Source organism: Serpula lacrymans, assembly GCF_000218685.1.
Source record: "Serpula lacrymans var. lacrymans S7.9 unplaced genomic scaffold SERLAscaffold_8, whole genome shotgun sequence".
Classification (NCBI taxonomy): Eukaryota; Fungi; Basidiomycota; class Agaricomycetes; order Boletales; family Serpulaceae; genus Serpula; species Serpula lacrymans.
Genome location: NW_006763297.1, coordinates 1,505,431 through 1,528,559, shown reverse-complemented (window position 1 = coordinate 1,528,559; position 23,129 = coordinate 1,505,431). Strand labels below are relative to the sequence as shown.

The following is a 23,129-nucleotide window of genomic DNA, read 5'->3' as shown; positions in this document are numbered from 1 at the left end:
AACTTGTAGATGAGTCTGAGGTGCTACATGGCAACCAGACCAATTTATAAGTAAGACGGAACCAAATTTACCACTGATGGGATATATTGGTGCATAGACCACCTTAACTTATACTCCTTCCTTTCTGGGCACTTTGTGACTGTTTGCCCTCACACTTTGATCCCCTACGTCTAACAGATCATGATACTGTACATGTATGTACAATACTTCAAGCCACAGTCTGAGTGTAACATACAATTCTCTAAATTGTAATTGTCATATAAATACATATGTATAAGCCAGATGTTTGGGCGTACTGCCAGCAACATCACGCACTACCAAACATACCAAGATTGCAATAATGGTACCGCTTGCATAGTCGTTGAATATCATCTACAAATTGAGTTTGAATGACTTCTTACGAACAGGTTTAAATGACCTATTTTCCTACACTATATTCACCAGATTCATTAGGCATTTTCCTCGGTAGCAAAATCATTGCATAGCAGGTGAATTCGGACATAAAATAAGCGGAAAACACTGTGTCGTTGAATCTGATTTTCAGGTGATTATAACAGTACTGGATATTATCAACTGCAAAGGTGCACTTATACCCCTTGGATTTGGGTGTTCTGTCGAGTTTTTATCAACCAAATTTGGGCCGACAGTGGATACCTATAATGTTGTACGGGCAAGAGTTTTGTTCTGGCATTACAGCCCTCCAGCTCCTCGGAGTTTCACTGGGAGAAACACATTTCTTGCAACCATATCAGTATGTATCAAGAGCAGATTTAGTTATGTGAAAATCTCATCAATTTACGTGGGTTCAGTTGATATACTGCTGTGGCAACAAAGATGTAAGCTCAGTTTAATAGAGCCTCTGGTATTGCCTAACTCACCATACAGTACAAACAGACTTCCATAAACAAGTACCAGCGCACACTCAGTGCAGTGCCATGAAATCAGGGTAGTTTCTTCCGTTTCAAATTTTTGGTACGTACATTGCTGAACGTGGGGGTTATGACAACCACATTGAAGATAATGTGTTAGTGGTGGTGGTTACGGTGTACAAAATTCAGAACTTATCATCCTAATGAGTGGTTCATTGCACTCTGGCCGGAAAGATATTATAAATATATTTCACATTAAGTATTTTTCACAATACAATCCTATTCAAAGCTCTGCGAAGTTATAGGGACACAGAGACTGGGAGATGCTATTGGATTATAATCATCAAGAGCCAGTGAATGCACTTGCTACAAGTAATATCATAATATCCAACTCACGCTGGCAAAAGGTCATTGATACAAAGAAAAGATAGGTGACTCCGAAGAGCTTGAGCTATTATTGAGATAGCTCATGGCACCAGTGCGGAATATGTGTTGAGTTTCTGCTGAAACTCTAAGATTGGCTCCTAGTTCTTCATCGTGACATTTCATGGGGGTGACTCTAAAAGGTGTTTTGCCAAAACTGTCCACATTGCTGCGTGCATTTAGGAGGGCGATGAATGAGTTGATTTTTCTGCTGCCACAGAAGAGTCTCCGCGGTCTACTACTCCCACTCCACAGAACCCAGATGGGAAACCCAGCTTCAGATCTGGTGTACTTACCATTCATGTGCTTGGTGCAGAGGGCCTTGCCTTACCTGGGGGAACCGCTGTGCCATCCGCTGTACAATCCGCCTTGTCTACACAACAAGCCAAACACCACGGGCATGAAAGGGTTCCAGCCACTCATATATATGCCTTGAAGACAATCAGAAAAGTGCATATCATTGATAGGAATAAAATTACTCACACTTTGGCGGAGTGTCTCGTTTTGGTGCGAATAAGTAATCCTTTTATTGTCCCCCTGAAGTTCAGTTTTCAGTCTGAGCAAAAGCTTTACTTGGTTACTCCGCTTCAACTTGGACCGTATTATGGAATGGACAGCAAATGACTCAGGTCCTTTTCGTCCCCACGCTTGTGCCTCACCACTCCATGCATCGACAACCTTCGCGGCATTCAAGACCCCCTGTTGACAACGATGTAGACAATAACGATGAATTATCTGACAGTGATGTCGACAATAGGAACACCCAAGGTTCCTGCAAGTCTAGGTGACCAGGTATCAAGTGGACTGCTGACTGTACTGATCATCTCCTAGACTGGCTGGAACAGAACATTGAAAAGTGATGTTTACTTTTCTCTGATTCTCAGGAAAATGCCACCAAGGAGAGTAGAAAGAAGGGACAGGCTAAGTCTAGCAAGGTGGTGTTACACAGGGAGCTTGTGCAGTATGTATTTGGTGTGGAGAGTGATCCGACTATTCGTGCAATTCTCAAGTCTGATCCGGCGAGGTATATGAAGGCGGTCGATAACCACCTCCCTTCATAAGTGTTATTCGTTGATCAGCTGAACCTGATATTTAGATAACAATTATTTATCCAGGCTGAAGAAAAAATACTGTCAGTCTTGTCAGAAGCTGGGCCGTACTGGAGCTGGTCTTACGTTTGAGCAACTAGAGAGGAACCCCGAGTATACGGGACCAATTGGTGCGTTTATACGTTAGTTTGTTCTATTTCCGACTTCCTGTATGTGTTGACCATACTACCAGGTGCAATCACGGCCAAGTTTGAAATGTTCCATTGTTTGCATGGCTTCTGGAGGAAGATCCCCAGCTACAACCCTTCCACAATGTCATCAGATGCAGGTCAGGATCATGAGGCGCAGGCCTACAATCTTCTGTTCTCAAACACGCGCGGTCAGGGTCATACTAGCCACCATGATGCAAGCAATGTGGCCTCAGCCATGGCGCTGGATATCCCTGCACAGCAGCAGCAGCAGCAGCACTACCCGGTTGACATGCAGACAACAAGCCAATATAATCTGAACTACCACCCGCCAAATCAGCAACTCCATCAGCTTCACTCCATGCCTCAGTACATTAACCATCACAACAGCTCCCATGTGGACCTGAGCATGATGTCGTCCTCTGTGTTGTCCATGCCTTATGGTGTTTTGTTAACGTTGTTACCGTCCATGACAACTGACCCAAATTTCTCCGACTCAAATGCTTCCAGCCTTTTTCCTGGGGCTTATCATCAATTGTTATCTTCTCTGTTTCAGGACAACCACTACATCTCTTCATTCAAGTCTCTTTTTTCTACACTGCAGCACGATACGCTGGGTCAGGGTCAAGGTCAGCCTATACTCCCAATGTCTCCTTTACCCCAACCCCAATACCAGACGTCTTCGATCTCTGGTGCTTTGGGGATGCCACTTCCCATTTCTCCCACCTTGGACAACGACAACTCTGGTTTCTCTGCAAACCAGTATCCGCCCTCTCCTACATCTAGTTTCTTTTCCGATCAACCACCTGCCTCCCCCGCATCCGGACGATCCAACTTTTTCTCAAACTTACCGCCGACTTTTACTTTGCCTCCTGCAACTTTGCCTCCTGCTTCTCCACTTATCCCTGCTTCAAAAAAAGGCAAGTGTCCTGCTACATCTGTAAACATCAGAGACGCCCTTCGCAATCAGCTGGCTGCACCAGGCAAAGAAGTTGTCCAGGAGCAGCGTGTCACTACGGATAGGCGATCCACTACGAAGGATCAGCCAAGCAAGGACGAATTGTTGCGTCCAGAAAAGGGAGACGACAAACCTCATAAACATCAGCGGTGATTGAAAATGGCCCTTTAGTAAGCCAATGGCGTGTTCGGAACAGATACAGATACGCAATAGATAGTAATTATAGTGGTGTTCGCTCCGTGTGAGATTACCATTTGTGGGCCGCTTGAATGGGATATGCTGAGTCAGCCCATATCCACTCTTCGGCATCCAGAAATAGTGCGTGATCATGGGAGATCTGTGTAGCTTCAAATGCGTAAGAGTTGTGCACACTGCCTGTGTGCCCCAGGGCATAGTCGACAATCCGTAAGTTGTGAGGCAGGGTTACGAGCTAAAACAAAGAATTAGATAAAAAGTATTAATAAGCAATTTTTGTACCTGAGCATTCATTGAATAGTTTGATGATCAATTGTACCGAGCCTCGCCAAAATGGCTCGGCTTTTGAAACAATGGGAATGTTGTCCCATCGACCGAAAGCCAGCCATCACACCATGATTTGCACACTTTTGATTGGACAAAAGCTTTGGCACTTTGTTTTTCATCGTCCGTGAGCCTGCACATAGCCATGTTGTGCAAAGACATGAGCGCCAAGGCCACCCACTTAGTGGACAGGACAACAGTGCTAACTGACACTCCTGCCCACTCGGCTACTTCATTACACAATGCCGCATTTCCATAGTGGCCGACTCGAACAAGGAATATTCCGAGCTGAAGGGCCGTGGGATACTGGGGGCTATTGGACGAATTATGAAATATTTGGTGATTTTCAATTAGTGTGACAATCAGATCAAAGGTCATGGGACGTAAGCATAGTTTACGCAAGAAATGGCCGAGATCATTATGGTGGGCCCACTCAAGTAAGCCTAGCTGAGGCTGCCGAAAAGCAGGGCTTTTGGGGAAACAAATATGTGTCTCCTCCACGGCGGTGTGGAGCATGATGTATAGTGCAGAGGTCAACTGCATGAAGCTGAACCTATCAATCAGCCATGGTTGCTCATCTTCTGAGTTAGTACTTTCGGCCTCTTCATCTGACTTGCCACCCGACTCACTAAGCGGCCGTACCAATTCCAAATTGAGCTCTGCACCAAAGTCCGATCCCACAGACTCGAGTCCCGCATGCGGTGAGCTGCTTAGCGACACCCCTACTGAGTCCAAATTGATCGACGAGTAACTTGTGCCAGATCGATCAGATGGCACATCCTCAGCAGCGAGAGTGTCGACAATGGTCTGCAGTGTTCAGTTTTGTGCACTGACATAGATGTCATTGAGAATTTCCAAGTGCTGATCACGGATGGAGGCATGGTTTCTACTCATAACGACAGTATTATACAGTCGAGATTTGGATTTGATTATGAGTCTCTTTCTTATATACTAACTAGTTATTCTGAGTTGAAACTCAATATTTCTTGATTTCAATATCTTATCAGTTTGCACATATTTTTTTCCAACTACAGCATGCTTACAAATCATCACTTTTATTTTTTCAGGTGCCTGAAATATCTTCAGCGTTTACTTCGAATGTCGCTTATGATGGTCTGTCATTTCTGCCATTACTTTTTGGCTTACTAATCATAACATCGCCCTCTGGGCAACCCTGGCACCGACAACGATATTGAAGTGGGCATGTGAGCTCGAATCAAAGTGACATGAATTGCATTGACAAGATTCAGTCGTCTGCTAAGGCACTAACGTCACATGATCACCTGTGACTTTCTTGTATATATCTAATGGCACGCACAAAACCTTATTTTTGTCTTGAAAAATAGCACAGAAAGTTTTGCAGCTTGATTCCGCCCATCTCTGTCCCAGCCGATTGTCAGAAATATGCGATGTGCAGTTGCCATTAAGAAAATGGAGTCGGACACAGTGTCACAACAAGCATGGATTTGAGTGGGTCACAGGTTGTCACGGATCACGTGGTGTGTGAGCGCTACCTTAAAGTGCAAGTATTGGCGTGCGAAACATACAGTCATAAAGAAATACTCGGTGCGAACAACCGGTGCCATTGCCAGTGTCGAATTGTGAATGTGAGACCTGGTAACCTACGGTACCAGCCAGGGATAGATAAATTGGTATCAAACAGAGGTAACGGACAAGATGTATCAAAAGATTTTGCAAGACCCTCTTGTTTTCGGTTCAGAAATCGGCTCAGAAGCGCGGAGCATACTTACAGGTCTCCTTACTCGCGACCCAGCACGTAGGCTGGGTGTGAATGGCGCTGAGGAGATTAGGAGGCATCCCTTCTTTGAGAAACACATCGACTTAGAAGTTGCTACAGAAAAAGATCCAGCCGCCCTTCAAGCCCAGTGTGTCTAGCCCACTGGTATGTTTCTTGAATATTTTCGACGACGAATCGTTAATAACCGCGAAATTACTTTTGCGCTAAACAGGATATGTCGAATTTCGATACCGTCTTTACAGCCGAGGAAGCCATTGATAGCTATGTTGATGGTTCGCACTTGTCACAGATTGTTCAAGATCAATTTGCAGGTGCGTACGAATCAAATCTTATTTTGCTATCCCCTAACTGTCAATGGTACCTCATCTATCAGGTTTCTCCTATGATGGTTCTCACATGCCTATCAGTGCGTGAGATGTCAAGCTTAAAGATTTAATTTCACCTTTGTTCTGGATTATAAATCCCCCACGAGGCTTCTTAGTGCGAAATGTCATTTGTTGGCTTTTTTGCTTGTAACGTTGGATATATAGCTTTATCACTTGCACTCTTTTCAGTATCTCTACCCACGGCTTAAAAAACGCTTGGAATTAATGTATGTTCATATCAATAGCATGGTCACAAGTTCATCACTTCTTTTTTGAGTGATTTTGACGATAAATCACTCACATGGTCAGAAAGCCATGTACCTGACACTCAAAAATATTCAACGGCTGCTGCTCGTGCACAGTTGTTGGTCAAATCAACCACATTCTGTGGTGATGTAAGTGCAGCCAGCACAGTACAAGCTTCATTGCACCCACTTACAGCCTGCTTTCCCAGTCGTAGTTAAATTCTTTTTTCCACATCTCAATCGTCTCCTCAATTACTTCACTGATGATATCTTTCCATTCCTTTTCGCCCTTGTCTTGATTCAGCTCGCTGATGGTGCTGATCGCAAGTTCGCCGACCCATACACCATGGTGCGCATCCCCACCAGTGTCGTCATTGTACTCGCACACGGAAATATCACAAGGCAAACCAATCCGATGCACCAGGACAGACCCTAAAGTCATATTTCTTCCGACGAGAGGAGCGTTGGAAGATGCTGGCAAAAACTCCTTGAGGTCTAAGATTAAGCTCACCCGAACATATTCCCGCTTGGTCAGGTTGGCAAGAACCAATGCCTCCTCCTCCAATGCGTAGACCTGCTCGAGCAAACGGCTCAAGATATCTCTCTCGGCACGTGTGGGGAATGCTTTGAGGTAAAAGTGATCCTCCCGGTTTCCCGCTGCGAACACCTTGTAGATATGTGGTAAAACGGGTGGTTTGCAGAAGTAGGTAGCAGCAACGTTGTAGAGAGTGTGGTCTGAAAGAAAACCATCCTGGTCGGATTTACGATCTAAACCTAGATCCTGTATTTCAGCCTCTGGTAGATCTGCATCCCATGTACCGTCTCCGATGCAGATGATACGATCTCCTGCCCAGTGAGCCCGTATATCTACTTGTAGGGCATGAAGCTGAGTTAAACTGATGGATAAAAGCAGTTTACAGGTGAGGCCAAATAGCATCACATCTTTGATATCGTTCATTTCTGCGAAGACGAGACCGAGGATTTCATTGGGGAAACGCAAGATTCCAGACTGTCTGGGAGTTGGAATCACACTTAGGAGATAATCTTCAGTAATGCCTTCACTATATTAACAGATAGCTTTGCATGGTTGTATGATCATCATGATAAACAACAATATCAGCTTACCTGAGGGGCCTCCTTGGTGCAGCAAGGCGCTCGACAAGACAAGACGACTTATCATGGAAGAACCACTCGCCCACCTTTCCCCACACTCCGAGGGTTTGCTTCTTGTCTAAATTGATACTGGATGAGCATGGAAGATACAGCTTAAATTAGTAAAACTGCCAGTGATATATGGCACGCCAGCCATGAAAAACGCACATCTGGAACCATTTACCCATACCTATGCCAGTGAAAGGGAGTCCGGTGAGCTTCCTGGAAGTTCAGTTCACCTCATTTATACTATGCTCTGAGCTCCGACAGGACCCCTGATAATCCCTATGGAACCTTGATTTGTCGCTTTGGATTTTTGTCCAGACACGACCTCCTGAAACTGAACAAAAATTATCCGGATCTCCCGTAAGGTGTCAAAATTTAGGGCCCGTTCGGCAGCCTCCGTTTTAGTCTCGAACCCAGGCGTTTTGGGAAGCAGTCAAACTCAGACGCATTCCCAAAACGTCTGGTGACTTTCGTCTCAGGACGAGTGCATCGAGTCACACTGTCACGCTTCTCGCTCTTTTTGGGTTGAAGTTTTAGATTCTCGTCATCATGCTTATTAGGACACCAAATAGAATATGATCCGTGACTCTGAGTCGTAGTATGAGCAACAGAGACAATTTTCAGTGAACGACAAGTCAATGCCAGCCTCGTCATGTCCTTCATCACATGCTGAGGCTATAAAACACTCCTACAAGCTCCTCACTGAAGCCCGAAGGGCAAAAACCAACTACTCCTCCCAGGAAACTCGTGCAAAGTTGATTCAGTCTGTCGGAGCACAATGCAATGGCCGGACACCTTACGAATGGCAGCTGGATGCCTCTGAGGCATTCACACTGGGATTAGACTGTATAATAATAGCGGGTACTGGCCCTGGTAAGACACTTGCCTTTGCTATGCCTTTGTTACTTCATAAAGAGCGTATACTTGTCATCATCTCGCTTTTGAAAAGTCTGGAGGAAGAACAGGTGAGCTTTTTGTAACATATATCAGTCACTTACCTTTGCTTCATATCAATCCAGGCTGCACAGTTCCGTCAGTGGGGAATACAGTCTGCAGATGTCAATGAAGACACATATGACGAGCACTTACACAAGGAGCTCAACGAGCAAAAATATAATGCCATCTTTGCTTCCCCAGAAATAGTTATAAAAAATCCTTGTTTAAAAGGCTTGTTATGCTCACCTGCATTCCAGTGACGCATGCTTGGCTATAGTTGTGTCTTGAGTTGAGATGTGTATTGTAGCTGGACAGGGCGTATATTTAAGTTCTCTGGGTCACTACTGGGCTCTGTATCAATGGATGATAATGAATTGTGTGTATTATTGACCGCTGAGGGGGCGAATGGATTGTTGTCGTCCTCGAAAGCCTCACCGCTATTGCAATTAGACAGGCTCTCATGTTCAGTGGGATTGATCATGGTTCAAAAGATAAGATAAGATTTTGATTTGTAAGCTACTGCTCGGTTCTTGTAACAATGTTGCCGAACACAGCCAACAGGTGTGACTCAATGCACTCGTCACCTATCAAAAGTCACCAGATGCTAGGACGTTCCCTCCTAGCTCTGGTCACGAGACTACCTCCGTTTCAAAACGAGAGCCGTTTGCAAACGCGCTCATTTTGAATGACTCTCAGCACAAACACTATTTCTCACGCTATGACACACTACGTTACACGCATTTCAGGATTGTAGAACAAGTAAGATAGGCGTCATCCACAACCAACACCATCACATGACGTGACTTGGCTTGTGACCACTGGCACGACGGGGCAAATCACCAACTTGAGTTTTTGTCATCTTTGCCACAAAAAATCTATCCCGTCTTACATGGCACCATTTTCCTTAGTTCTTCTTACAGTATTATATTTGTATTTACCGAGTTTCAGCTTTTCTCTCAAAAAAATTTCAAAAATCATAAGTAATTCATATCAGGCAAGAAGAGATTCTGCTTTGTCACCAAGTGTAACACTTATCATCACATGATCACATGATGGCATCAAAGGCCTATCTTATCTTATCAGTACTCAGTGGTGTGACAAGCTCTTTTCAAAACAAACTGTGTCGCCAAACACGTCGACTTGTTCCGAAACGGGCCTGTTTTGAAAGGGCACCATTTTGAAACAAAACGAGACTTTTTTGGCGGGCAACATTTCAAAATGGTGGCTGCCGAATTGGCCCTTAATAAAATTTCTGAAAAATTGTCCGGACAGGTCAACAAGGTAATGACACTTCTTTCTGCTGAATTTGTCCGGACTTGCAACAAGGATTGGTATAGGAGTAAAAAAAGGCACAAAGCAGGTAAGTAAGGACCTCTATACAATCAAGTCACTTGTGTCCTGACTCCGAAACTTCCTGCTCAGATTTTATTTTCCTGCATTGTTGGAACAGCTTCAAAGCTTTCTTGAATTTGTCCAGCTCACGAGAAAATATGTTGAACATCTCTAAGTCCTCGTTACCAATATGGATATAGTTTCCAGAGACCTTGACCAGTTGCATTCCAAGGGATTGAAAATAGGAGATTTGATAGTAAAAACCATGTTGTGCATATTGTGGCTCGGTGAAGAGTACTACAAAAATTTCCATCAAAATATTTATTTGGCCCACAAAATTGTGCCAAAAAATCTATTCTATAGTGCAGAAATAAATAAATCAATCATTGAGATTTGAACCATGTAGTATGGACAGCTAAGTACAACAACAAACATAACTTTACCAGTACACTAAGTGATGCTGTATAACTTCTTTATATCTTGACTTTAATAGACCTCCTTCGATGTCGGGATAGCTCAACAAGGTTCTGCTCCAGGTGTCCGGACATAGGTCTGGACACCTGATCAAGGTTAAACAATTTTAAGGATTTTTGTCCGGATCCCCATGTAGGTGTTTTGTCACTTTTCCCAAATTTTGTCCGGATGCCTCATCAAGGTTCCATAGGGATTATCAGGGGTCCTGCTCCAACAAGGGTGATCTTGAATTTTTCATGCATTTGACTCTGATATAGTTTTTTGTGACTTGTGCTGCAAGCAAATGACAACATACACGCTGTTGTGTATAGTCTACATACACTGCCAAAGGTGGGGGTTATGATATTATGAGGTCCAGTTCTTGTTATATGATAAATAATAATAATAATAATAATCATACTGTTAAGTGATCAAAATGTTAAGTCAGTGAACTTATGCTGTCTATAATATATGTTAAGTCTTTGAATCCTATGATGTATGTTTGACTTGCCCCTAAACTTGTGCACAGTATACTGAATTCAAGCAGATGGTTCATTGAATCTTTACAAACATCAACATATATTGTAACATAGAAAGTCTATGGTATTACATTGATAAATTGATGAGAAATTGAAAAAAAGACCCCAGAAATGGTCAAGGCTGATAATATGATCTGATAACAAAACACTTTAGTCACAAGGGTGAGAATTGGGGAAAAATCTACTTGCCAGTCACAGATAAAGCCAGTCAGAATTTCAGGATACACCACATTGATGGTACATCTGTCATTTGAACTATGTGGAAATAGCACTTTTATTCTCTCTCCTGAAGTGCAGCAAGACAATGCAATGTAAAGTTGCCCATGTGAAAACACTGGAACATGTAAATCCAGCCCAACCTGTGTCACTGATTGCCCATGGTCATGGCAAAGGCAACACGGACAGGGAACTGACAATGTGATAGCTTGATGGGCAATTCTTCCAATGAAGGTTCCAATGTAAGGTGTGGAATAAAAGCTATCTTTCCTGCATGTTTTCCTCCCAAGACCTGTGACTGCACTTCAATACTCTTCTTTTTATCTCTATCAAAATTATGCATGTTCTATTACAGAGTCCATTTAGGGGATGAATATTGTAGAGGAGCATAAGCAGACATCCAGATTTAAGTTTGAGGTGTGCTTCAGGAAAGCCAGATACTTGCAAGGAGTTCAAGAACTCTACAGGATAATGTTTATGCCCCCCTCTCCAACCACTTTATCAATTGACAGAGCTACTAACTCTTCTCCAGGGAATTTTGTGAGTATTGCTGAATTAAGGTGACTAATAGCATCTGTTACAATACACAATTTTTGGACCTTCAATTTTCATTCTCCTCTTTAAAATTTCTACTGTAGTTTTCACACGCTGTGCCATGCGGCACTTTCCATTTTATTCAAACTCCACCTTCTCGTGCTGCACTGCTTTTCTTCTTATTTAAGCTACAAGTCTCTCACGCAGTAAAGCTGGTCACACGGGCTGCGCCCTCTGACATCATCAGCCACTGCTTTCATCAACTGTACAGTACATAAGTACAAACACGCTGTAGTAGTATATAAACCTCAACAGATCCAGGAGACTCCTCAGCAAGTCCTCCTGTTGTTTACACACAACTAACTCAGTCCTATCTTAAGGGGTGACCACTCCCTCTCATTACTCGTTTGCTTGTCTGAGTTGTGTGCCAGAATAACTAACTCTTGGTTGTTACAGCATCATTTTTTGTGGAGAGGATGGTGCAGTGAAGGAAGTAATAGTCATCTCTGTCTCCATTTGCAATTCCATGATAGGTAATGTCAACTAATGAGTCTATGGTGTTTTCTGGCATAAGCATGTTGGCGGGGAAGCTCAATTGTTCTATCTCCTGCAATTCCACAATCACCACCAACATCCAGGAGCCAGCTAGCAAAGGCTTCACTTTCTGGAGTACGGTCCAGGAGCATGTTCTGTGTGAGATAGCAGGCATGAATATTTGTCCACAGTCGTTACCTTTTAAAAGAGGCAGAAATAATATGTTGCCTTGACCCTCTTGGAACAACAGGTGTTGTTTGGCGGAAGTCCCCTCCAAAGACCATTATAATGCCTCCAAATGGAAGCTGATTATTCAAAATATCCCACAATGTATAATCAAATGCTTCAATTCCATGATGGTGTTGCATTGGTGCTTCATCCCAGACAACAACTCCGGTATGTCTCAATACCTCATGGAGGTCAGAGTTTTTTGGGATCCTGCATGGGATGTGTCATGTACAGAAATAGGGATTCCAAAGCGTGAATGAGCTGTGCGGGCACCCTCCAAGAGCAGGGTCTCAATCTCAGAGGGTGCTACACATAGAGCAACATTATGATGATCTCTTGCTCGAGCAGCAGTGGCAATTGTATTACAGAGATATGTTTTTCCCTTACCTTCAGCACTGTGGATAAAGCAAGTTGCAAAAAAATTGACTGTATAATGGTATCCAAAGCATTCTGCTGCTCTTGACTGAGCTGCTCCACATTAGCTTTTGAGTAATAATAATACAGTTAAGTGATCAAATTTTATTTAGTCAGAAGTCAGTGAACTTGTGCTGTCTGTCCTTATAAGCATGAGAATTTTCAATGTGGCTGCAAATTTCAGTGCACTACCTGCTCTGCTGCTAACCAAAAACCATGTGAGCAAAACTAAGCAAAACAATGTGCTCCCATGTGTGCTGCACACAACTTTTGGGACCATTATCCCCTTTGTTATAGATAGTCACTTTGCACAAAATTCAAAACTTAGCATACAAACAACAAGTGATGTTATTACACTCTGACCTGCATTTTGGGGTGGGAAAAATATCAGAAGGCCCAGGAGCATAGCGCACATTGAGAAATTATACCAATGTTCTGCAAAGTTATAGGAACACAGAGGTTGGGACACTATTGTGACTTGATTATCATTTTAACCTATAAACTGTAGAAGATTTTCTCTTCCAGATTGCACAAACTTGCCAATATCATGAGTGCAATTGCAATGAATGATCAAGACTTAGCAAATACATTTGCCACTGTAATATAGTAGAATGATCTGACTCACGCTGGGTAGATCTGCAGATTCAGAACAAAGATAGTAGGTGAACAGTTAAGAAATGCCAGCCTGAGATTGAAGGCTCTGAGTACTGGAGTGCTAATACAATGGTATCAATTTAGTCACAAATGTTTATTTATAATAACACAGGGGTGCCCAGAGGGCGTTATTATTACACACTGAGACACATCATACAAGGCAAACAAAAAAAGCAACTAAAGCTCTACTACCATTAGCATCAATTGCAGTGAGCAAGCCAGAATTTATTCTGAACGAGAAATGGACATGTTGACTTGGTGTTAAATAACTTCGCCAATATTGAAGAACCAGCAGGGTATAGGGTTAGAATAAGGATAGAAACTAGGAGACACTGGATATGGTGATTGAAATCTGATCAATTCACATTCAAGTCAATGTGAGCTGATCCTGAATGCACTCACATAATGAAAAGGTCCATGAAAAGGAGGCACAGTAGGATTCTCCAATGAGCTTCAAGTATTGCCATTGTAGCTCAAGCCATTGGCATAAAGTGTCTGATCTGAACATTTCCCTGACACTCCTAGGCTTAGTTTGGACAAATATTATTTGTTGTGTGTGCACTTTACAACCTGCAAAGTACTTCTAAACACTGTACTTTCATCTCCAAAACGGTCTATGTTGCTGCGTGCATTGAGGAGGGCAATATATGAATTCACATAGACTACAACCATGAATGAGTAGCAAACAACATCAAAGCTTACTAGCTAGTAGAGCATAAATCTTATCAACAACAGGTTCACAGCTAAAAATACTAAGTTTTTTGGCATTACTATGCACTATCAACAATTTCTTAGTTAATTCCAACAAATGAACCACCATTTAACATACCGTGATAATAACAGTCATTGAGCAGAAGCTGTCAAGTGGATCAGAAGTGAGAATCACTGTTAAGATATAAAAGCTACCTTGTCAAGCACCCACTACTACACACACATATAATAATTTTTCTGATCAACGCACTGGTTCTATATCAGGATAGGATAAGCAGGCAAATATAAAGTTAAGAAATGAGGAACTTACTTGGAAAATCCAGTCCAAGATAGAATTAGCAAGCGGCACATAGATGCAGCAATGAGAAAGTCATTAGAAGCAATCACAGCCAAAGAAGTCATTAAAGCCCATCGGTTGGGATGATAGCAGTTAGTCAACTTAGCAACTTCTGTTTTCGGTAAATCTGTGTACAAATGGCACCAAATTCTAAGAGAAACTGTTAATACGCCAAAAGAGCGGAGATATATGCTAGTGGCGATGAACACAAAACTTCAACAAGATATCAGCCCGAGAGTTTATTGTGGGCAGAGAATTCTTAAATTTGCTCACATATACCAAGACCTATAATGGACATTAATTAGGCCTTCCATCACTGTAGGAAGTTTATGGAACTCACCTGAGCCAAGAGTTACGATGATAATCTACGATTATACTAGATATAAGTTGTCACAAAACAAACATCATATTGTGTGCACTTGTACCAAGGAGAACATTTGGTATCTTCCCTTACCCACTGGTGCCAAGGAGTTGATGAGCTTAGCCTCCCATTTGATACAATGGACTTACAGATCCAGAGACGAGACTGTGAGTATATAGACTAATTATCACATAAAAGAGTCAGTAGCAAAATAGCTGAGGAGCTGCATTGAGACATTACCCATGAACAGAGAGCACAATAAGTACCTGAACAACAATGTTATAAGAAAGTCCACATATCACAAGGATACCTTCTCACAACAACTACAATTTGAACCTGTTATCAATTACATCAGGACAGCAAATAATAGCATTATGAGAGAAGGTTAAATCACCTTGAAGCTCCAGACTATGTCTAGGAGCGCCAGAGGGTTCCCAAAATTTGTAACAAAGTAACAAAGTAGTAGTACAACATGTGGGAGGTGAATGCAAGATGGGCCACATCTAGTAACCTACCAAATGGGGAGTCAGGGGATAATGCTGCAATACACTGAGAACACACCAAATCCAGATAACCTAAAAATTAGCCAGCGGTGTCAGTCAGTGATCCTAGTTCATTTATGCCATGCACTGTTACTCTATAAAGTGTGCAATCACACTTCCACTGTGTCTGGGCATATAATATAACCTGCAGATTTGTGATTCCAAAACAACTAGGAATGCATGTGCATAAGTTGTCATAAAAGAGTCACAAAATGAACATTTCTCACACAGCATTGACCAAAAGGCCAATGTAAAGTGCACCATATGTGTTATCAAGAGCAGGAACATGAGTTCAGAAATAGCAGCTGCTCCGCTGTTATTAATTAATATAGCAGGCATAGATGTTTGCAAGTGAGTCTTTAGTGCACTATGAATCACAATAAACCCATTCATTTTATATTGTCTATGGTTTTTCCTGCTCATCAGTAAGGGCTATGTTCAGACTCACCAAACTTACTTGAACATTAATATATATGCCACATATCACTCGGCCAGCCCTGACCCTGTTTGATGTCACCATCAGCAAAAGATGCACACCCCCGGTTTGCCTTGCCAGTGTCCGTCAAGACCCAATCAGGCTTGAGAACATCCTCCAGGCCATGATAAGGCCAATAAGGTCGCACACAGCAACTCGCAAGGCTGATGACACCACAAGAGGGCGCTTAGCAGACCGTTGAATGCCCGTCTGTGGCATCATCAACATGCTACTTGTCAATCACCCTCGATTTGTTGATCAGAGCTCGATCAAAGCTTGATCAGTCATCCTCAAGCCTTGTGAGTTTTTTCATCAGCCTGGCAATGGTATTGTATTACAATCCGATGTGATTCCAAGCCTGTCAAGTAGACTACATGAATACATTGATTTAAAAAAACAAGTCCAAATCTGAGAATTAGATAGGAATAAAGCACCACTAAAAAGCTCCAAACCCGTTTATCTCATTATTGTCTATGTCCTCCCGTTCCTCTGCATTGTTGTTGTCCAAGTCAAGATCATCCTCATTTCCATCCGATCTCCTCAAGCCCTCCATAATCAAATTTGAACTGTTTGTCCTCAGTACTATCACTGTCCATCAACCAGTATTCTTTATCACCTGGTTCGTCCATTCTATCATCTATCCTACCTTGACTAATATTGTCTTCTTCTTCATCTTTGTCATTCATATTTTTGTTCTCCTCTCCACTGTCCTCTTCTTCATTCTCCTCCGCCTCTTTGTTGTCCTCAAAACCACTATATGCGGCCATTTCAATATCAAAGTCTTCATTCACAACTGACAGCTCCTCTGCACTTATCTCCCACTCTCTTCCAAACTCCATGCTGTCAAGATTGTCTGCATGTGCAAGAAATTATTGAGTAGCATAGTGTGTCGATTTGTGGCCCATGCTACCGCCCCAAAAATGCATAAACACGTCTTGATCCACAAATCTGCAAAATTACATGAGTATTTATTTGTTCTCATAATTTGTACAATTAAAATACTCACTGATTAACATAATACCAGACATAATCCGAGTTATTTTCAGAAGGCTGACGAGCAATAGAGGGCAGTAAAAGATTGCATGTGGGACCAAAGTAGAACGCAGGCAGGAGATGGACCCCTTGTCAAGACCTTGCTTTACGCTGGGAAAACCCAAAAGCAAGACAAGTCAAGGAATCAAACAATAGCATCAATAGCAATATATAAAAGGTAATAAACAACTAGGGAATGTATGTACATGAGCTAGCTGTATATATAGTGTCTGAAGGGTCTGCCATGAGGCACTGACTGATGTAACATGTTGCTTACATAATGGGTCATGTGACAGTAAGGTCACATGATGAGATAAGTTTTTAGATAAGATGCTCAAGATTAGATAAGACCCCGTTTGAATCGTGACACCCCTCGGATAATTTGAGAGAGGTCCAGGAAACCAAATGCGTTGTCTGCCGTGTTGGTGTTCAGAAAGCCCACACGGTGAGGATGATGAGCCTTCCAACCTGACACATGATTGTTGTCCCGAGCAAGCCAGCGCACCCACAGGAACTTGATCCTCTGGGGCTCGGAGTTGTGGTTATGAGAGTCTCCACCAGCATGCGTGACAAGGATATGAAATATCTCCACTATCTGAGCATACCAGTAAGGGTGAGGGATTAAACCACCATCTTCTTGTTCCCCGTTTGCTAATACCATCACATCAGCATGAGTGCGTGGATTGAGTGAGTTTCGAGCTCTGCGCAGATTGTAGGTAGTGTAGTTAACTCGGATAATCTTGTGCCTATAGAGCCTATTCCTATCTATCATTATCGAGTTTCTCTCTTTGTCTGAGAAAGCCGGAGGCTCCATTGAGTCATAGCTTAGCAGATGTGCAAGAATGTGATCCTTTAGCTTTGGAAGAAAGTCCTAGAACAGAACATGTCATGTAAGATCAGACAAAATAGTAACAACACACCTTGACAGCCACATCTCCTTTGTTTCTATGTAGCCGTTCTGGTATATCCCGAAACTGGCGATATGATTTTGACATTTGATGGTGATCTTCTGGGGCACAGGAAGGTAATGGTTCATTCCAAACGTAAGACAATTGGTCATGAACCTGCCCAATCTTATGGATGAGACGTTCACATTGCTGTTATCTTGCAATGCCACGAGCAATTTGTATTTTACTAGTGCGCAGGTAAAACCTTTTAACGTGTTTGTGTTCATGTTGGCTCTATAGAATACATCAATATAGCTTTAAAAAAAGAAGGTTGAGGACTTACAACTTGGGTTGAGAAGTTATCTGTGGTTCCAAACATATAAATTGCCTTGACATAGTCTCCCAGTGCATGTAACTTGTATGTCAACATATTAAAGTAGCGCTGATGAGGCCCTTTGACCTCAGATTGGCTATTCTTGACCTTCAAAGCAGCTTTTCTCCATCTACGAGCCATTGTTTCTTTTGGCAGCTTCACAGTTATAAAAGCACTGCATGTGAGATTTTGAAATTGTTGTAAGGCCCGACCAAGTTGTGTGGTTGAATTATTGAGAAAATGGATAGTCCGTTTTGTGTGTAGTCTCAATTTTGCAAGGGAGTGATATGTGGTAAGTTCAAATAAGAGATCTTGTATAATATTATTATGCTTGCCAGGGAAAAGCTTCTCACAGACCGGAATACAACACTGAAAACATCAAATGGAGTGAGTAGATAATGAGAAATAACCTGTAAAATATCTTCATAGTCGCACACTGCAAGCTTAGAGAGGCTTGAAACATTTTTACTGAATTTCCGTGTGGCGTCCCTACCAAATGTAGGTACACAACAAAACCTTGAAAATTTATTAGCTTAGAGATGAGAATAAAATATTTAGGTACTTACCGTGAGTCAAATTACTGCATAATATTGTCAGCAACTGCATACAGAAGCCGGAGTAAATGTGTCAATGTTGCTTTCCATACACCCAACTCAAACTTGTGCATAAAGTCTGGTACAAGCATACTATGTAAATCAAACCCAAATTGCAACAGACATTCTGAAAAGGCATTCTTAAAAATGTAGTGTTAGTTGATGGACATTGGTGAGAGTTGGAAACCCTAGACTCACTTGTGTAGGAACCATTGACGTTGGTCCAAGCCATCTTTTAACAGCTGAGCTGCCTAGACTACGGCCTTTCTCAAAAATCCAAGTCCAAACTCTGTTAATGATAGTCCTTTGCTGCTCTCCATCAATATGGACATCCCTCTTACATCTGAGCCTATCTAGTTTGGATCCAAGTTGTGAAATCTTCTCCTTTGTAATGAAACAGCGTGGGCAAGGACAGTTGCCTAAGAACTTGATACAAGCTAAAAGTACTCTGTAAAAAGAGTAGTTAGTCTTGAATATAATAGATAAACAGTTTTTGAATGATTTCTCTGGATAGTCTGCAGCGTAGAAAAACCGAGGGAAAACTCTGTGAAGAATACCATCTGTAAAACGAATGACTAAGCCATATTCATAAGTGTCTAAGAATTCATCGTCCAAGAGAAGGGCCCAGATACATAAGCTCTTGTTTGCAATGTGTGATGACTTCGCTGGTTGCTGCCTTCCCAAAAAATCCATAGTATATCTCCTGAAACTTATCTGGAAGCTACATCACTTTTTAGCAAGTACAGAATTTATAATAAATAAGAAAAACCTTTGGAATATAAGCTAGATGATGAGCTGCAAATGAAGTTGGTTTATTTCTTGTGTACTTTGACTGGTTACCTAGGAATAAATAGATGGGTCAAAGTGCCGCATTCCCAAAACTTGCCAGATGTGTTGAATCTGACCATAGCATAATTGATGCAACAACTGTTTCCAGGGTGCAGATGGCTTGGAGTGATTTTGCCTTGACACTTTTGTGTTTCTTGAGCATTGCATCTGATGTGTATATCTCAGTTATAATCCTTTCGGGTGGTTCTGTTTCATCTTGATGACAAAAGATCTTGTAAGGTGTGAACTGAAACACTCTTGATAAGACTTCTTCAAGTGCTGATTTTATGACCTTGAGAGGTTTGCAATAGTAGAGTCCAGGAATTTCAAGTTCTGGTGCATCTTGTCCCAAGTTGAATTTCACTTTTTTGGCAGGGAGCTTGATTTTGACGGAGGTCTCAATCCACTTATCTGAGGAGAAAAAACCCGACCCTTTATTATTTGTGTTGTCCATCACCAAAGCTTCATGTGCAGCAGAGAATCCTTTAAGATCTTGACAATTAAAATCTTCAGCTAGAATAACACTATTGGCAAGCCTATCCAAATCTGCGAGTGACTTTGAGCTAGAAGAATTGTAGAACCAGCTCATTAGTCGAAAGGTTGTGGCATTAAGAAATAGAGTGAAAAAATTCTCTTGTAGAAGATTGATGGATGCACCAGATCCTGCAAACCAAGGTTTGCTGATGTCAGTTACTCCATCAGTAGTCTTGAATGTATCAGAGTCGCAAATTTGATCATAATAATTGGTGTCTTTGGGGTTGTACGAAGGCAGATTTCTAGGGTAAACATGAAAAACCCTATACTCGTCCATCTCCATGTGAATCCATGGAATATTTTTGTCCAACTGTGACACGCCCAACTTGGGGCTGGCAGTCAAATCTGGAGGCGCACTGGGTCCATCTTTGTTGTCTGATATTGCCTCATGGACCAGGATAGGCATGGCTGGTAATTCATCACAGTATTGATTTGGTAATCTCATTTACTGGTTTGGAAGGCCTGATGGACGTAAAATAGGCTCATCATGATGTTGGATGGGAACTTGAAAGTCATCCTGATAACATAAAACGTTAGACAAGACAAAAAGTATATATATAACTCACCTCTAGCCCTGGATTATGGGCCTCACTAAGTGCCTTTCTATCATGGTAACCCTCTACAACCATTTCTATGCCACTTTCTCCACCTCCATCAACCGCTGGCTGGGCTTGAGCATCTAGTGCTTCAAGGATTATGTTTGTAGCTCTTGCAATAGCTTTGCACCAACAAATTTGATGAATTGTGAGGCTTCAGTAGTTTTTTGCTTGGAACTGACAACCTGGACAGAAAAAAGACATGGATTTAATGACCCAGACAAAAAAGAGAGGCTGCAGATACATCTCTGAGTCTCTATGATAAAAGCAACTAAGAGATAAGATTTGGTCAGGCCCCGGTAATTAAATATTAAACCTCCAATTTGTGACTGATCCTGCGTTGATTGATCATTGATCCCTCAGGCTTAAGTATAAACTATTATGTTATCTCCACCTCCCTCTCCAAGTTATCCACCTTCTCCTTCAAGTTCATCTTCAAAAAAACAGTCAGAGAGTGAGCTGTTGAATAATTTTACAGCAACTGGGCGCTTGAAAAAATTAAGGTGGATAATAATTCAAAATTGGGTAATTATATGTGTTTTATCTAGATATCCAGACCCAAAGACCCATTTCAAGAGTTCCAGGCTGTAGGTAGAAAAATAGTGGTGTTATGTGATGCCTTTGCTATTCCTATGATTGTATTCCACCATGGGATGTCTGTAAAGAAAGGTCTAATATCTGAAGACAATATGTTAGTATTTATTTTATTATTTTTTGTGGCTGATTTTGCTTGTACAGGTTCAATGTTAAAACAATATTCCAAAGCCTATGACACTATTCTGTTGTTCCTCCCTGGATTTAATACTTCTGAGATGGAATACAAGGAGCTCAATCTTTGTCTGGCTGCTGTAAGTGCATATATGCATTTTAAAATCCACTGACCATTTATTTATTTATTTCCAGATCCACCATCAAGAATGCAATGCTTGAGTATGTCATCTTGAATTGCCAAATACAGACTTTGCAGCCACCTATCCCAAGGAATTCAAGCAAGGTAAATTGAGGTGTCAACCAATTCCCAACTGGCACAAGCTATGTACCCTTTAAAATGGGTAGATGAATTTGACAAAGATCCAGATGTGTAAATTTTTATTGATATTAATTGTTTATTTAGTGGAATGATTAGACTACAGGGTGGTAAATGGCCCCTTATGGCTGTTGACTGGCCATCTATGCTATACAAAGACAGTGCATCATACAATACAGACAATCCACTTGAAGGATTATTTAGAGGCCATTTCGGCATACAAGTATTCAGTTTCCTTGATAGTGCTAATATTATCACTAATTGTTTCATTGGTCTATCAACATCTTTTCCTTGGTCCTTCTGCAGTCAGAACAAAGGACACAGGTGAACAGAGCAAAGGTAGTGGTGGAAAACCATCAAAGAGCAAGATGTATGGTATTACAGAGGTCACACTCGCAAGTTTTGCATGGTCTCTTTGTTGCGTGGGTTTTGCTTTTTTACCGCTTGTATAACTACTAATGTGGTTATATTGGGGCTGGTTCTCTCTCAGCAGTTGCCAGTCGTTCCAAATACAGGTTGGCACATTCAACATTGAAGAGTTTTTTAACATGATTGTTGAAACTCTCAGTGATGGAGATGATGAATGGGCAGTGGAGACTCTTACATGGCTAACAGAGTGAGTGGAATTTATTTTTATTGCTTTCGTCTTATTATGGATAATGTTTACAGGCAAATCTATGGGAAAAAAGCTCAAGATGTTTCGCCCAACTTGCTGGATGAGACAGATTCAGACCTTGCAAAAATGAGGGCTAGATGTGTGGCATAAAAACTAGCGAAGTCACAGGACATCATGCAAGCTGAAAGTGATGGCAAACCAAATGGCACAATGTCCATCACAACAACAAGGCCAATGCAAGGCACTACAAGATCTACCACAATGACAAGGCCAACTCAAGGTACAACAAGGCCAATTCCAGTCACGACAGGAAAGCCTGCTAACCTGGCCACACCGCAACTAGCAAAGAATCTTTCCACCAAAAAAGCACCTGGACGATCAAAAGCATAGCCTACAGAACCACCACCACTCCCTGTTACTTGGTCTCAGGCCCAGACTGTCGGCATTAACAACAATGTGTCTGTGCCACCAAAGTTTGTTGCACGTTCTCAAGAGCCAGTCCAGCAAAGCCAGCTGGTTTAGGTGCCACCTATGGATTTGGACAACGGACCTCTTACAGAGCCTGATTCTGATTAGAGCCGGATGCTCTTGTGGTTACTCACTCCCTTTTCTCATTTTTAGGATTTCTTGTTCATTTTGAGTCTCTTTTCTTGTGCTGTGTACTTGGCTGTGTATGTTTTATTTTCGCTTTTCTTGTTCAAAAGGACTCGTATTGTATTTACTACAAGTGAATACATGATATTGATGACTAATGAATTGAAATGGTTGAACAGGCCTTGAGCGAGTGACCACAATTGACGAGCATTGGAAGTCTAACCAGGTCAATCAAAAGCCAAAAGCCTGA

At 41.9% G+C, this 23,129-nt stretch overlaps 10 protein-coding genes across 10 annotated transcripts; 4 read left to right on the top strand and 6 right to left on the bottom strand.

Moving 5' to 3' along the window:
- Positions 1 to 2,036: 2,036 nt before the first annotated feature.
- Positions 2,037 to 3,640, top strand: SERLADRAFT_416161 (uncharacterized protein; the record flags this gene model as incomplete). The annotated part of the gene is made up of 4 exons (XM_007319541.1): positions 2,037 to 2,084; positions 2,177 to 2,316; positions 2,408 to 2,511; positions 2,574 to 3,640. The coding sequence occupies 4 exons, from the start codon at positions 2,037 to 2,039 to the stop codon at positions 3,638 to 3,640; spliced, it is 1,359 nt and encodes a 452-aa protein (XP_007319603.1).
- Positions 3,641 to 3,734: 94 nt separating this feature from the next.
- SERLADRAFT_409092 (uncharacterized protein) lies at positions 3,735 to 4,900 on the bottom strand (the record flags this gene model as incomplete). The annotated part of the gene is made up of 4 exons (XM_007319540.1): positions 3,735 to 3,917; positions 4,091 to 4,139; positions 4,188 to 4,813; positions 4,841 to 4,900. The coding sequence occupies 4 exons, from the start codon at positions 4,898 to 4,900 to the stop codon at positions 3,735 to 3,737; spliced, it is 918 nt and encodes a 305-aa protein (XP_007319602.1).
- Positions 4,901 to 5,683: 783 nt separating this feature from the next.
- Positions 5,684 to 6,179, top strand: SERLADRAFT_439141 (uncharacterized protein; the record flags this gene model as incomplete). The annotated part of the gene is made up of 3 exons (XM_007319539.1): positions 5,684 to 5,896; positions 5,977 to 6,076; positions 6,139 to 6,179. The coding sequence occupies 3 exons, from the start codon at positions 5,684 to 5,686 to the stop codon at positions 6,177 to 6,179; spliced, it is 354 nt and encodes a 117-aa protein (XP_007319601.1).
- Positions 6,180 to 6,344: 165 nt separating this feature from the next.
- SERLADRAFT_392337 (uncharacterized protein) lies at positions 6,345 to 7,739 on the bottom strand (the record flags this gene model as incomplete). The annotated part of the gene is made up of 4 exons (XM_007319538.1): positions 6,345 to 7,245; positions 7,294 to 7,431; positions 7,490 to 7,617; positions 7,696 to 7,739. 2 exons carry the CDS (start codon positions 7,331 to 7,333, stop codon positions 6,566 to 6,568), a joined length of 720 nt encoding a protein of 239 aa, XP_007319600.1.
- A 680-nt stretch (positions 7,740 to 8,419) lies between these two features.
- Positions 8,420 to 8,691, top strand: SERLADRAFT_470219 (uncharacterized protein; the record flags this gene model as incomplete). The annotated part of the gene is made up of 2 exons (XM_007319537.1): positions 8,420 to 8,498; positions 8,553 to 8,691. Coding segments are annotated over 2 exons (210 nt in total), but the record flags the coding sequence as incomplete, so codon positions are not given.
- Positions 8,692 to 8,740: 49 nt separating this feature from the next.
- Positions 8,741 to 8,950, bottom strand: SERLADRAFT_370678 (uncharacterized protein; the record flags this gene model as incomplete). The annotated part of the gene is made up of 1 exon (XM_007319536.1): positions 8,741 to 8,950. The coding sequence occupies one exon, from the start codon at positions 8,948 to 8,950 to the stop codon at positions 8,741 to 8,743; it is 210 nt and encodes a 69-aa protein (XP_007319598.1).
- Positions 8,951 to 16,320: 7,370 nt separating this feature from the next.
- Positions 16,321 to 16,827, bottom strand: SERLADRAFT_439138 (uncharacterized protein; the record flags this gene model as incomplete). The annotated part of the gene is made up of 3 exons (XM_007319535.1): positions 16,321 to 16,652; positions 16,710 to 16,747; positions 16,802 to 16,827. 3 exons carry the CDS (start codon positions 16,825 to 16,827, stop codon positions 16,321 to 16,323), a joined length of 396 nt encoding a protein of 131 aa, XP_007319597.1.
- Positions 16,828 to 17,171: 344 nt separating this feature from the next.
- SERLADRAFT_439137 (uncharacterized protein) lies at positions 17,172 to 18,232 on the bottom strand (the record flags this gene model as incomplete). The annotated part of the gene is made up of 3 exons (XM_007319534.1): positions 17,172 to 17,702; positions 17,752 to 17,895; positions 18,062 to 18,232. The coding sequence occupies 3 exons, from the start codon at positions 18,230 to 18,232 to the stop codon at positions 17,172 to 17,174; spliced, it is 846 nt and encodes a 281-aa protein (XP_007319596.1).
- Positions 18,233 to 19,543: 1,311 nt separating this feature from the next.
- On the bottom strand, positions 19,544 to 20,452 carry SERLADRAFT_439136 (uncharacterized protein; the record flags this gene model as incomplete). The annotated part of the gene is made up of 1 exon (XM_007319533.1): positions 19,544 to 20,452. The coding sequence occupies one exon, from the start codon at positions 20,450 to 20,452 to the stop codon at positions 19,544 to 19,546; it is 909 nt and encodes a 302-aa protein (XP_007319595.1).
- A 571-nt stretch (positions 20,453 to 21,023) lies between these two features.
- Positions 21,024 to 22,435, top strand: SERLADRAFT_409087 (uncharacterized protein; the record flags this gene model as incomplete). Its single annotated transcript, XM_007319532.1, has 9 exons — positions 21,024 to 21,096; positions 21,121 to 21,167; positions 21,191 to 21,233; positions 21,381 to 21,494; positions 21,546 to 21,572; positions 21,601 to 21,636; positions 21,976 to 22,091; positions 22,185 to 22,285; positions 22,339 to 22,435. 9 exons carry the CDS (start codon positions 21,024 to 21,026, stop codon positions 22,433 to 22,435), a joined length of 654 nt encoding a protein of 217 aa, XP_007319594.1.
- Positions 22,436 to 23,129: the final 694 nt, after the last annotated feature.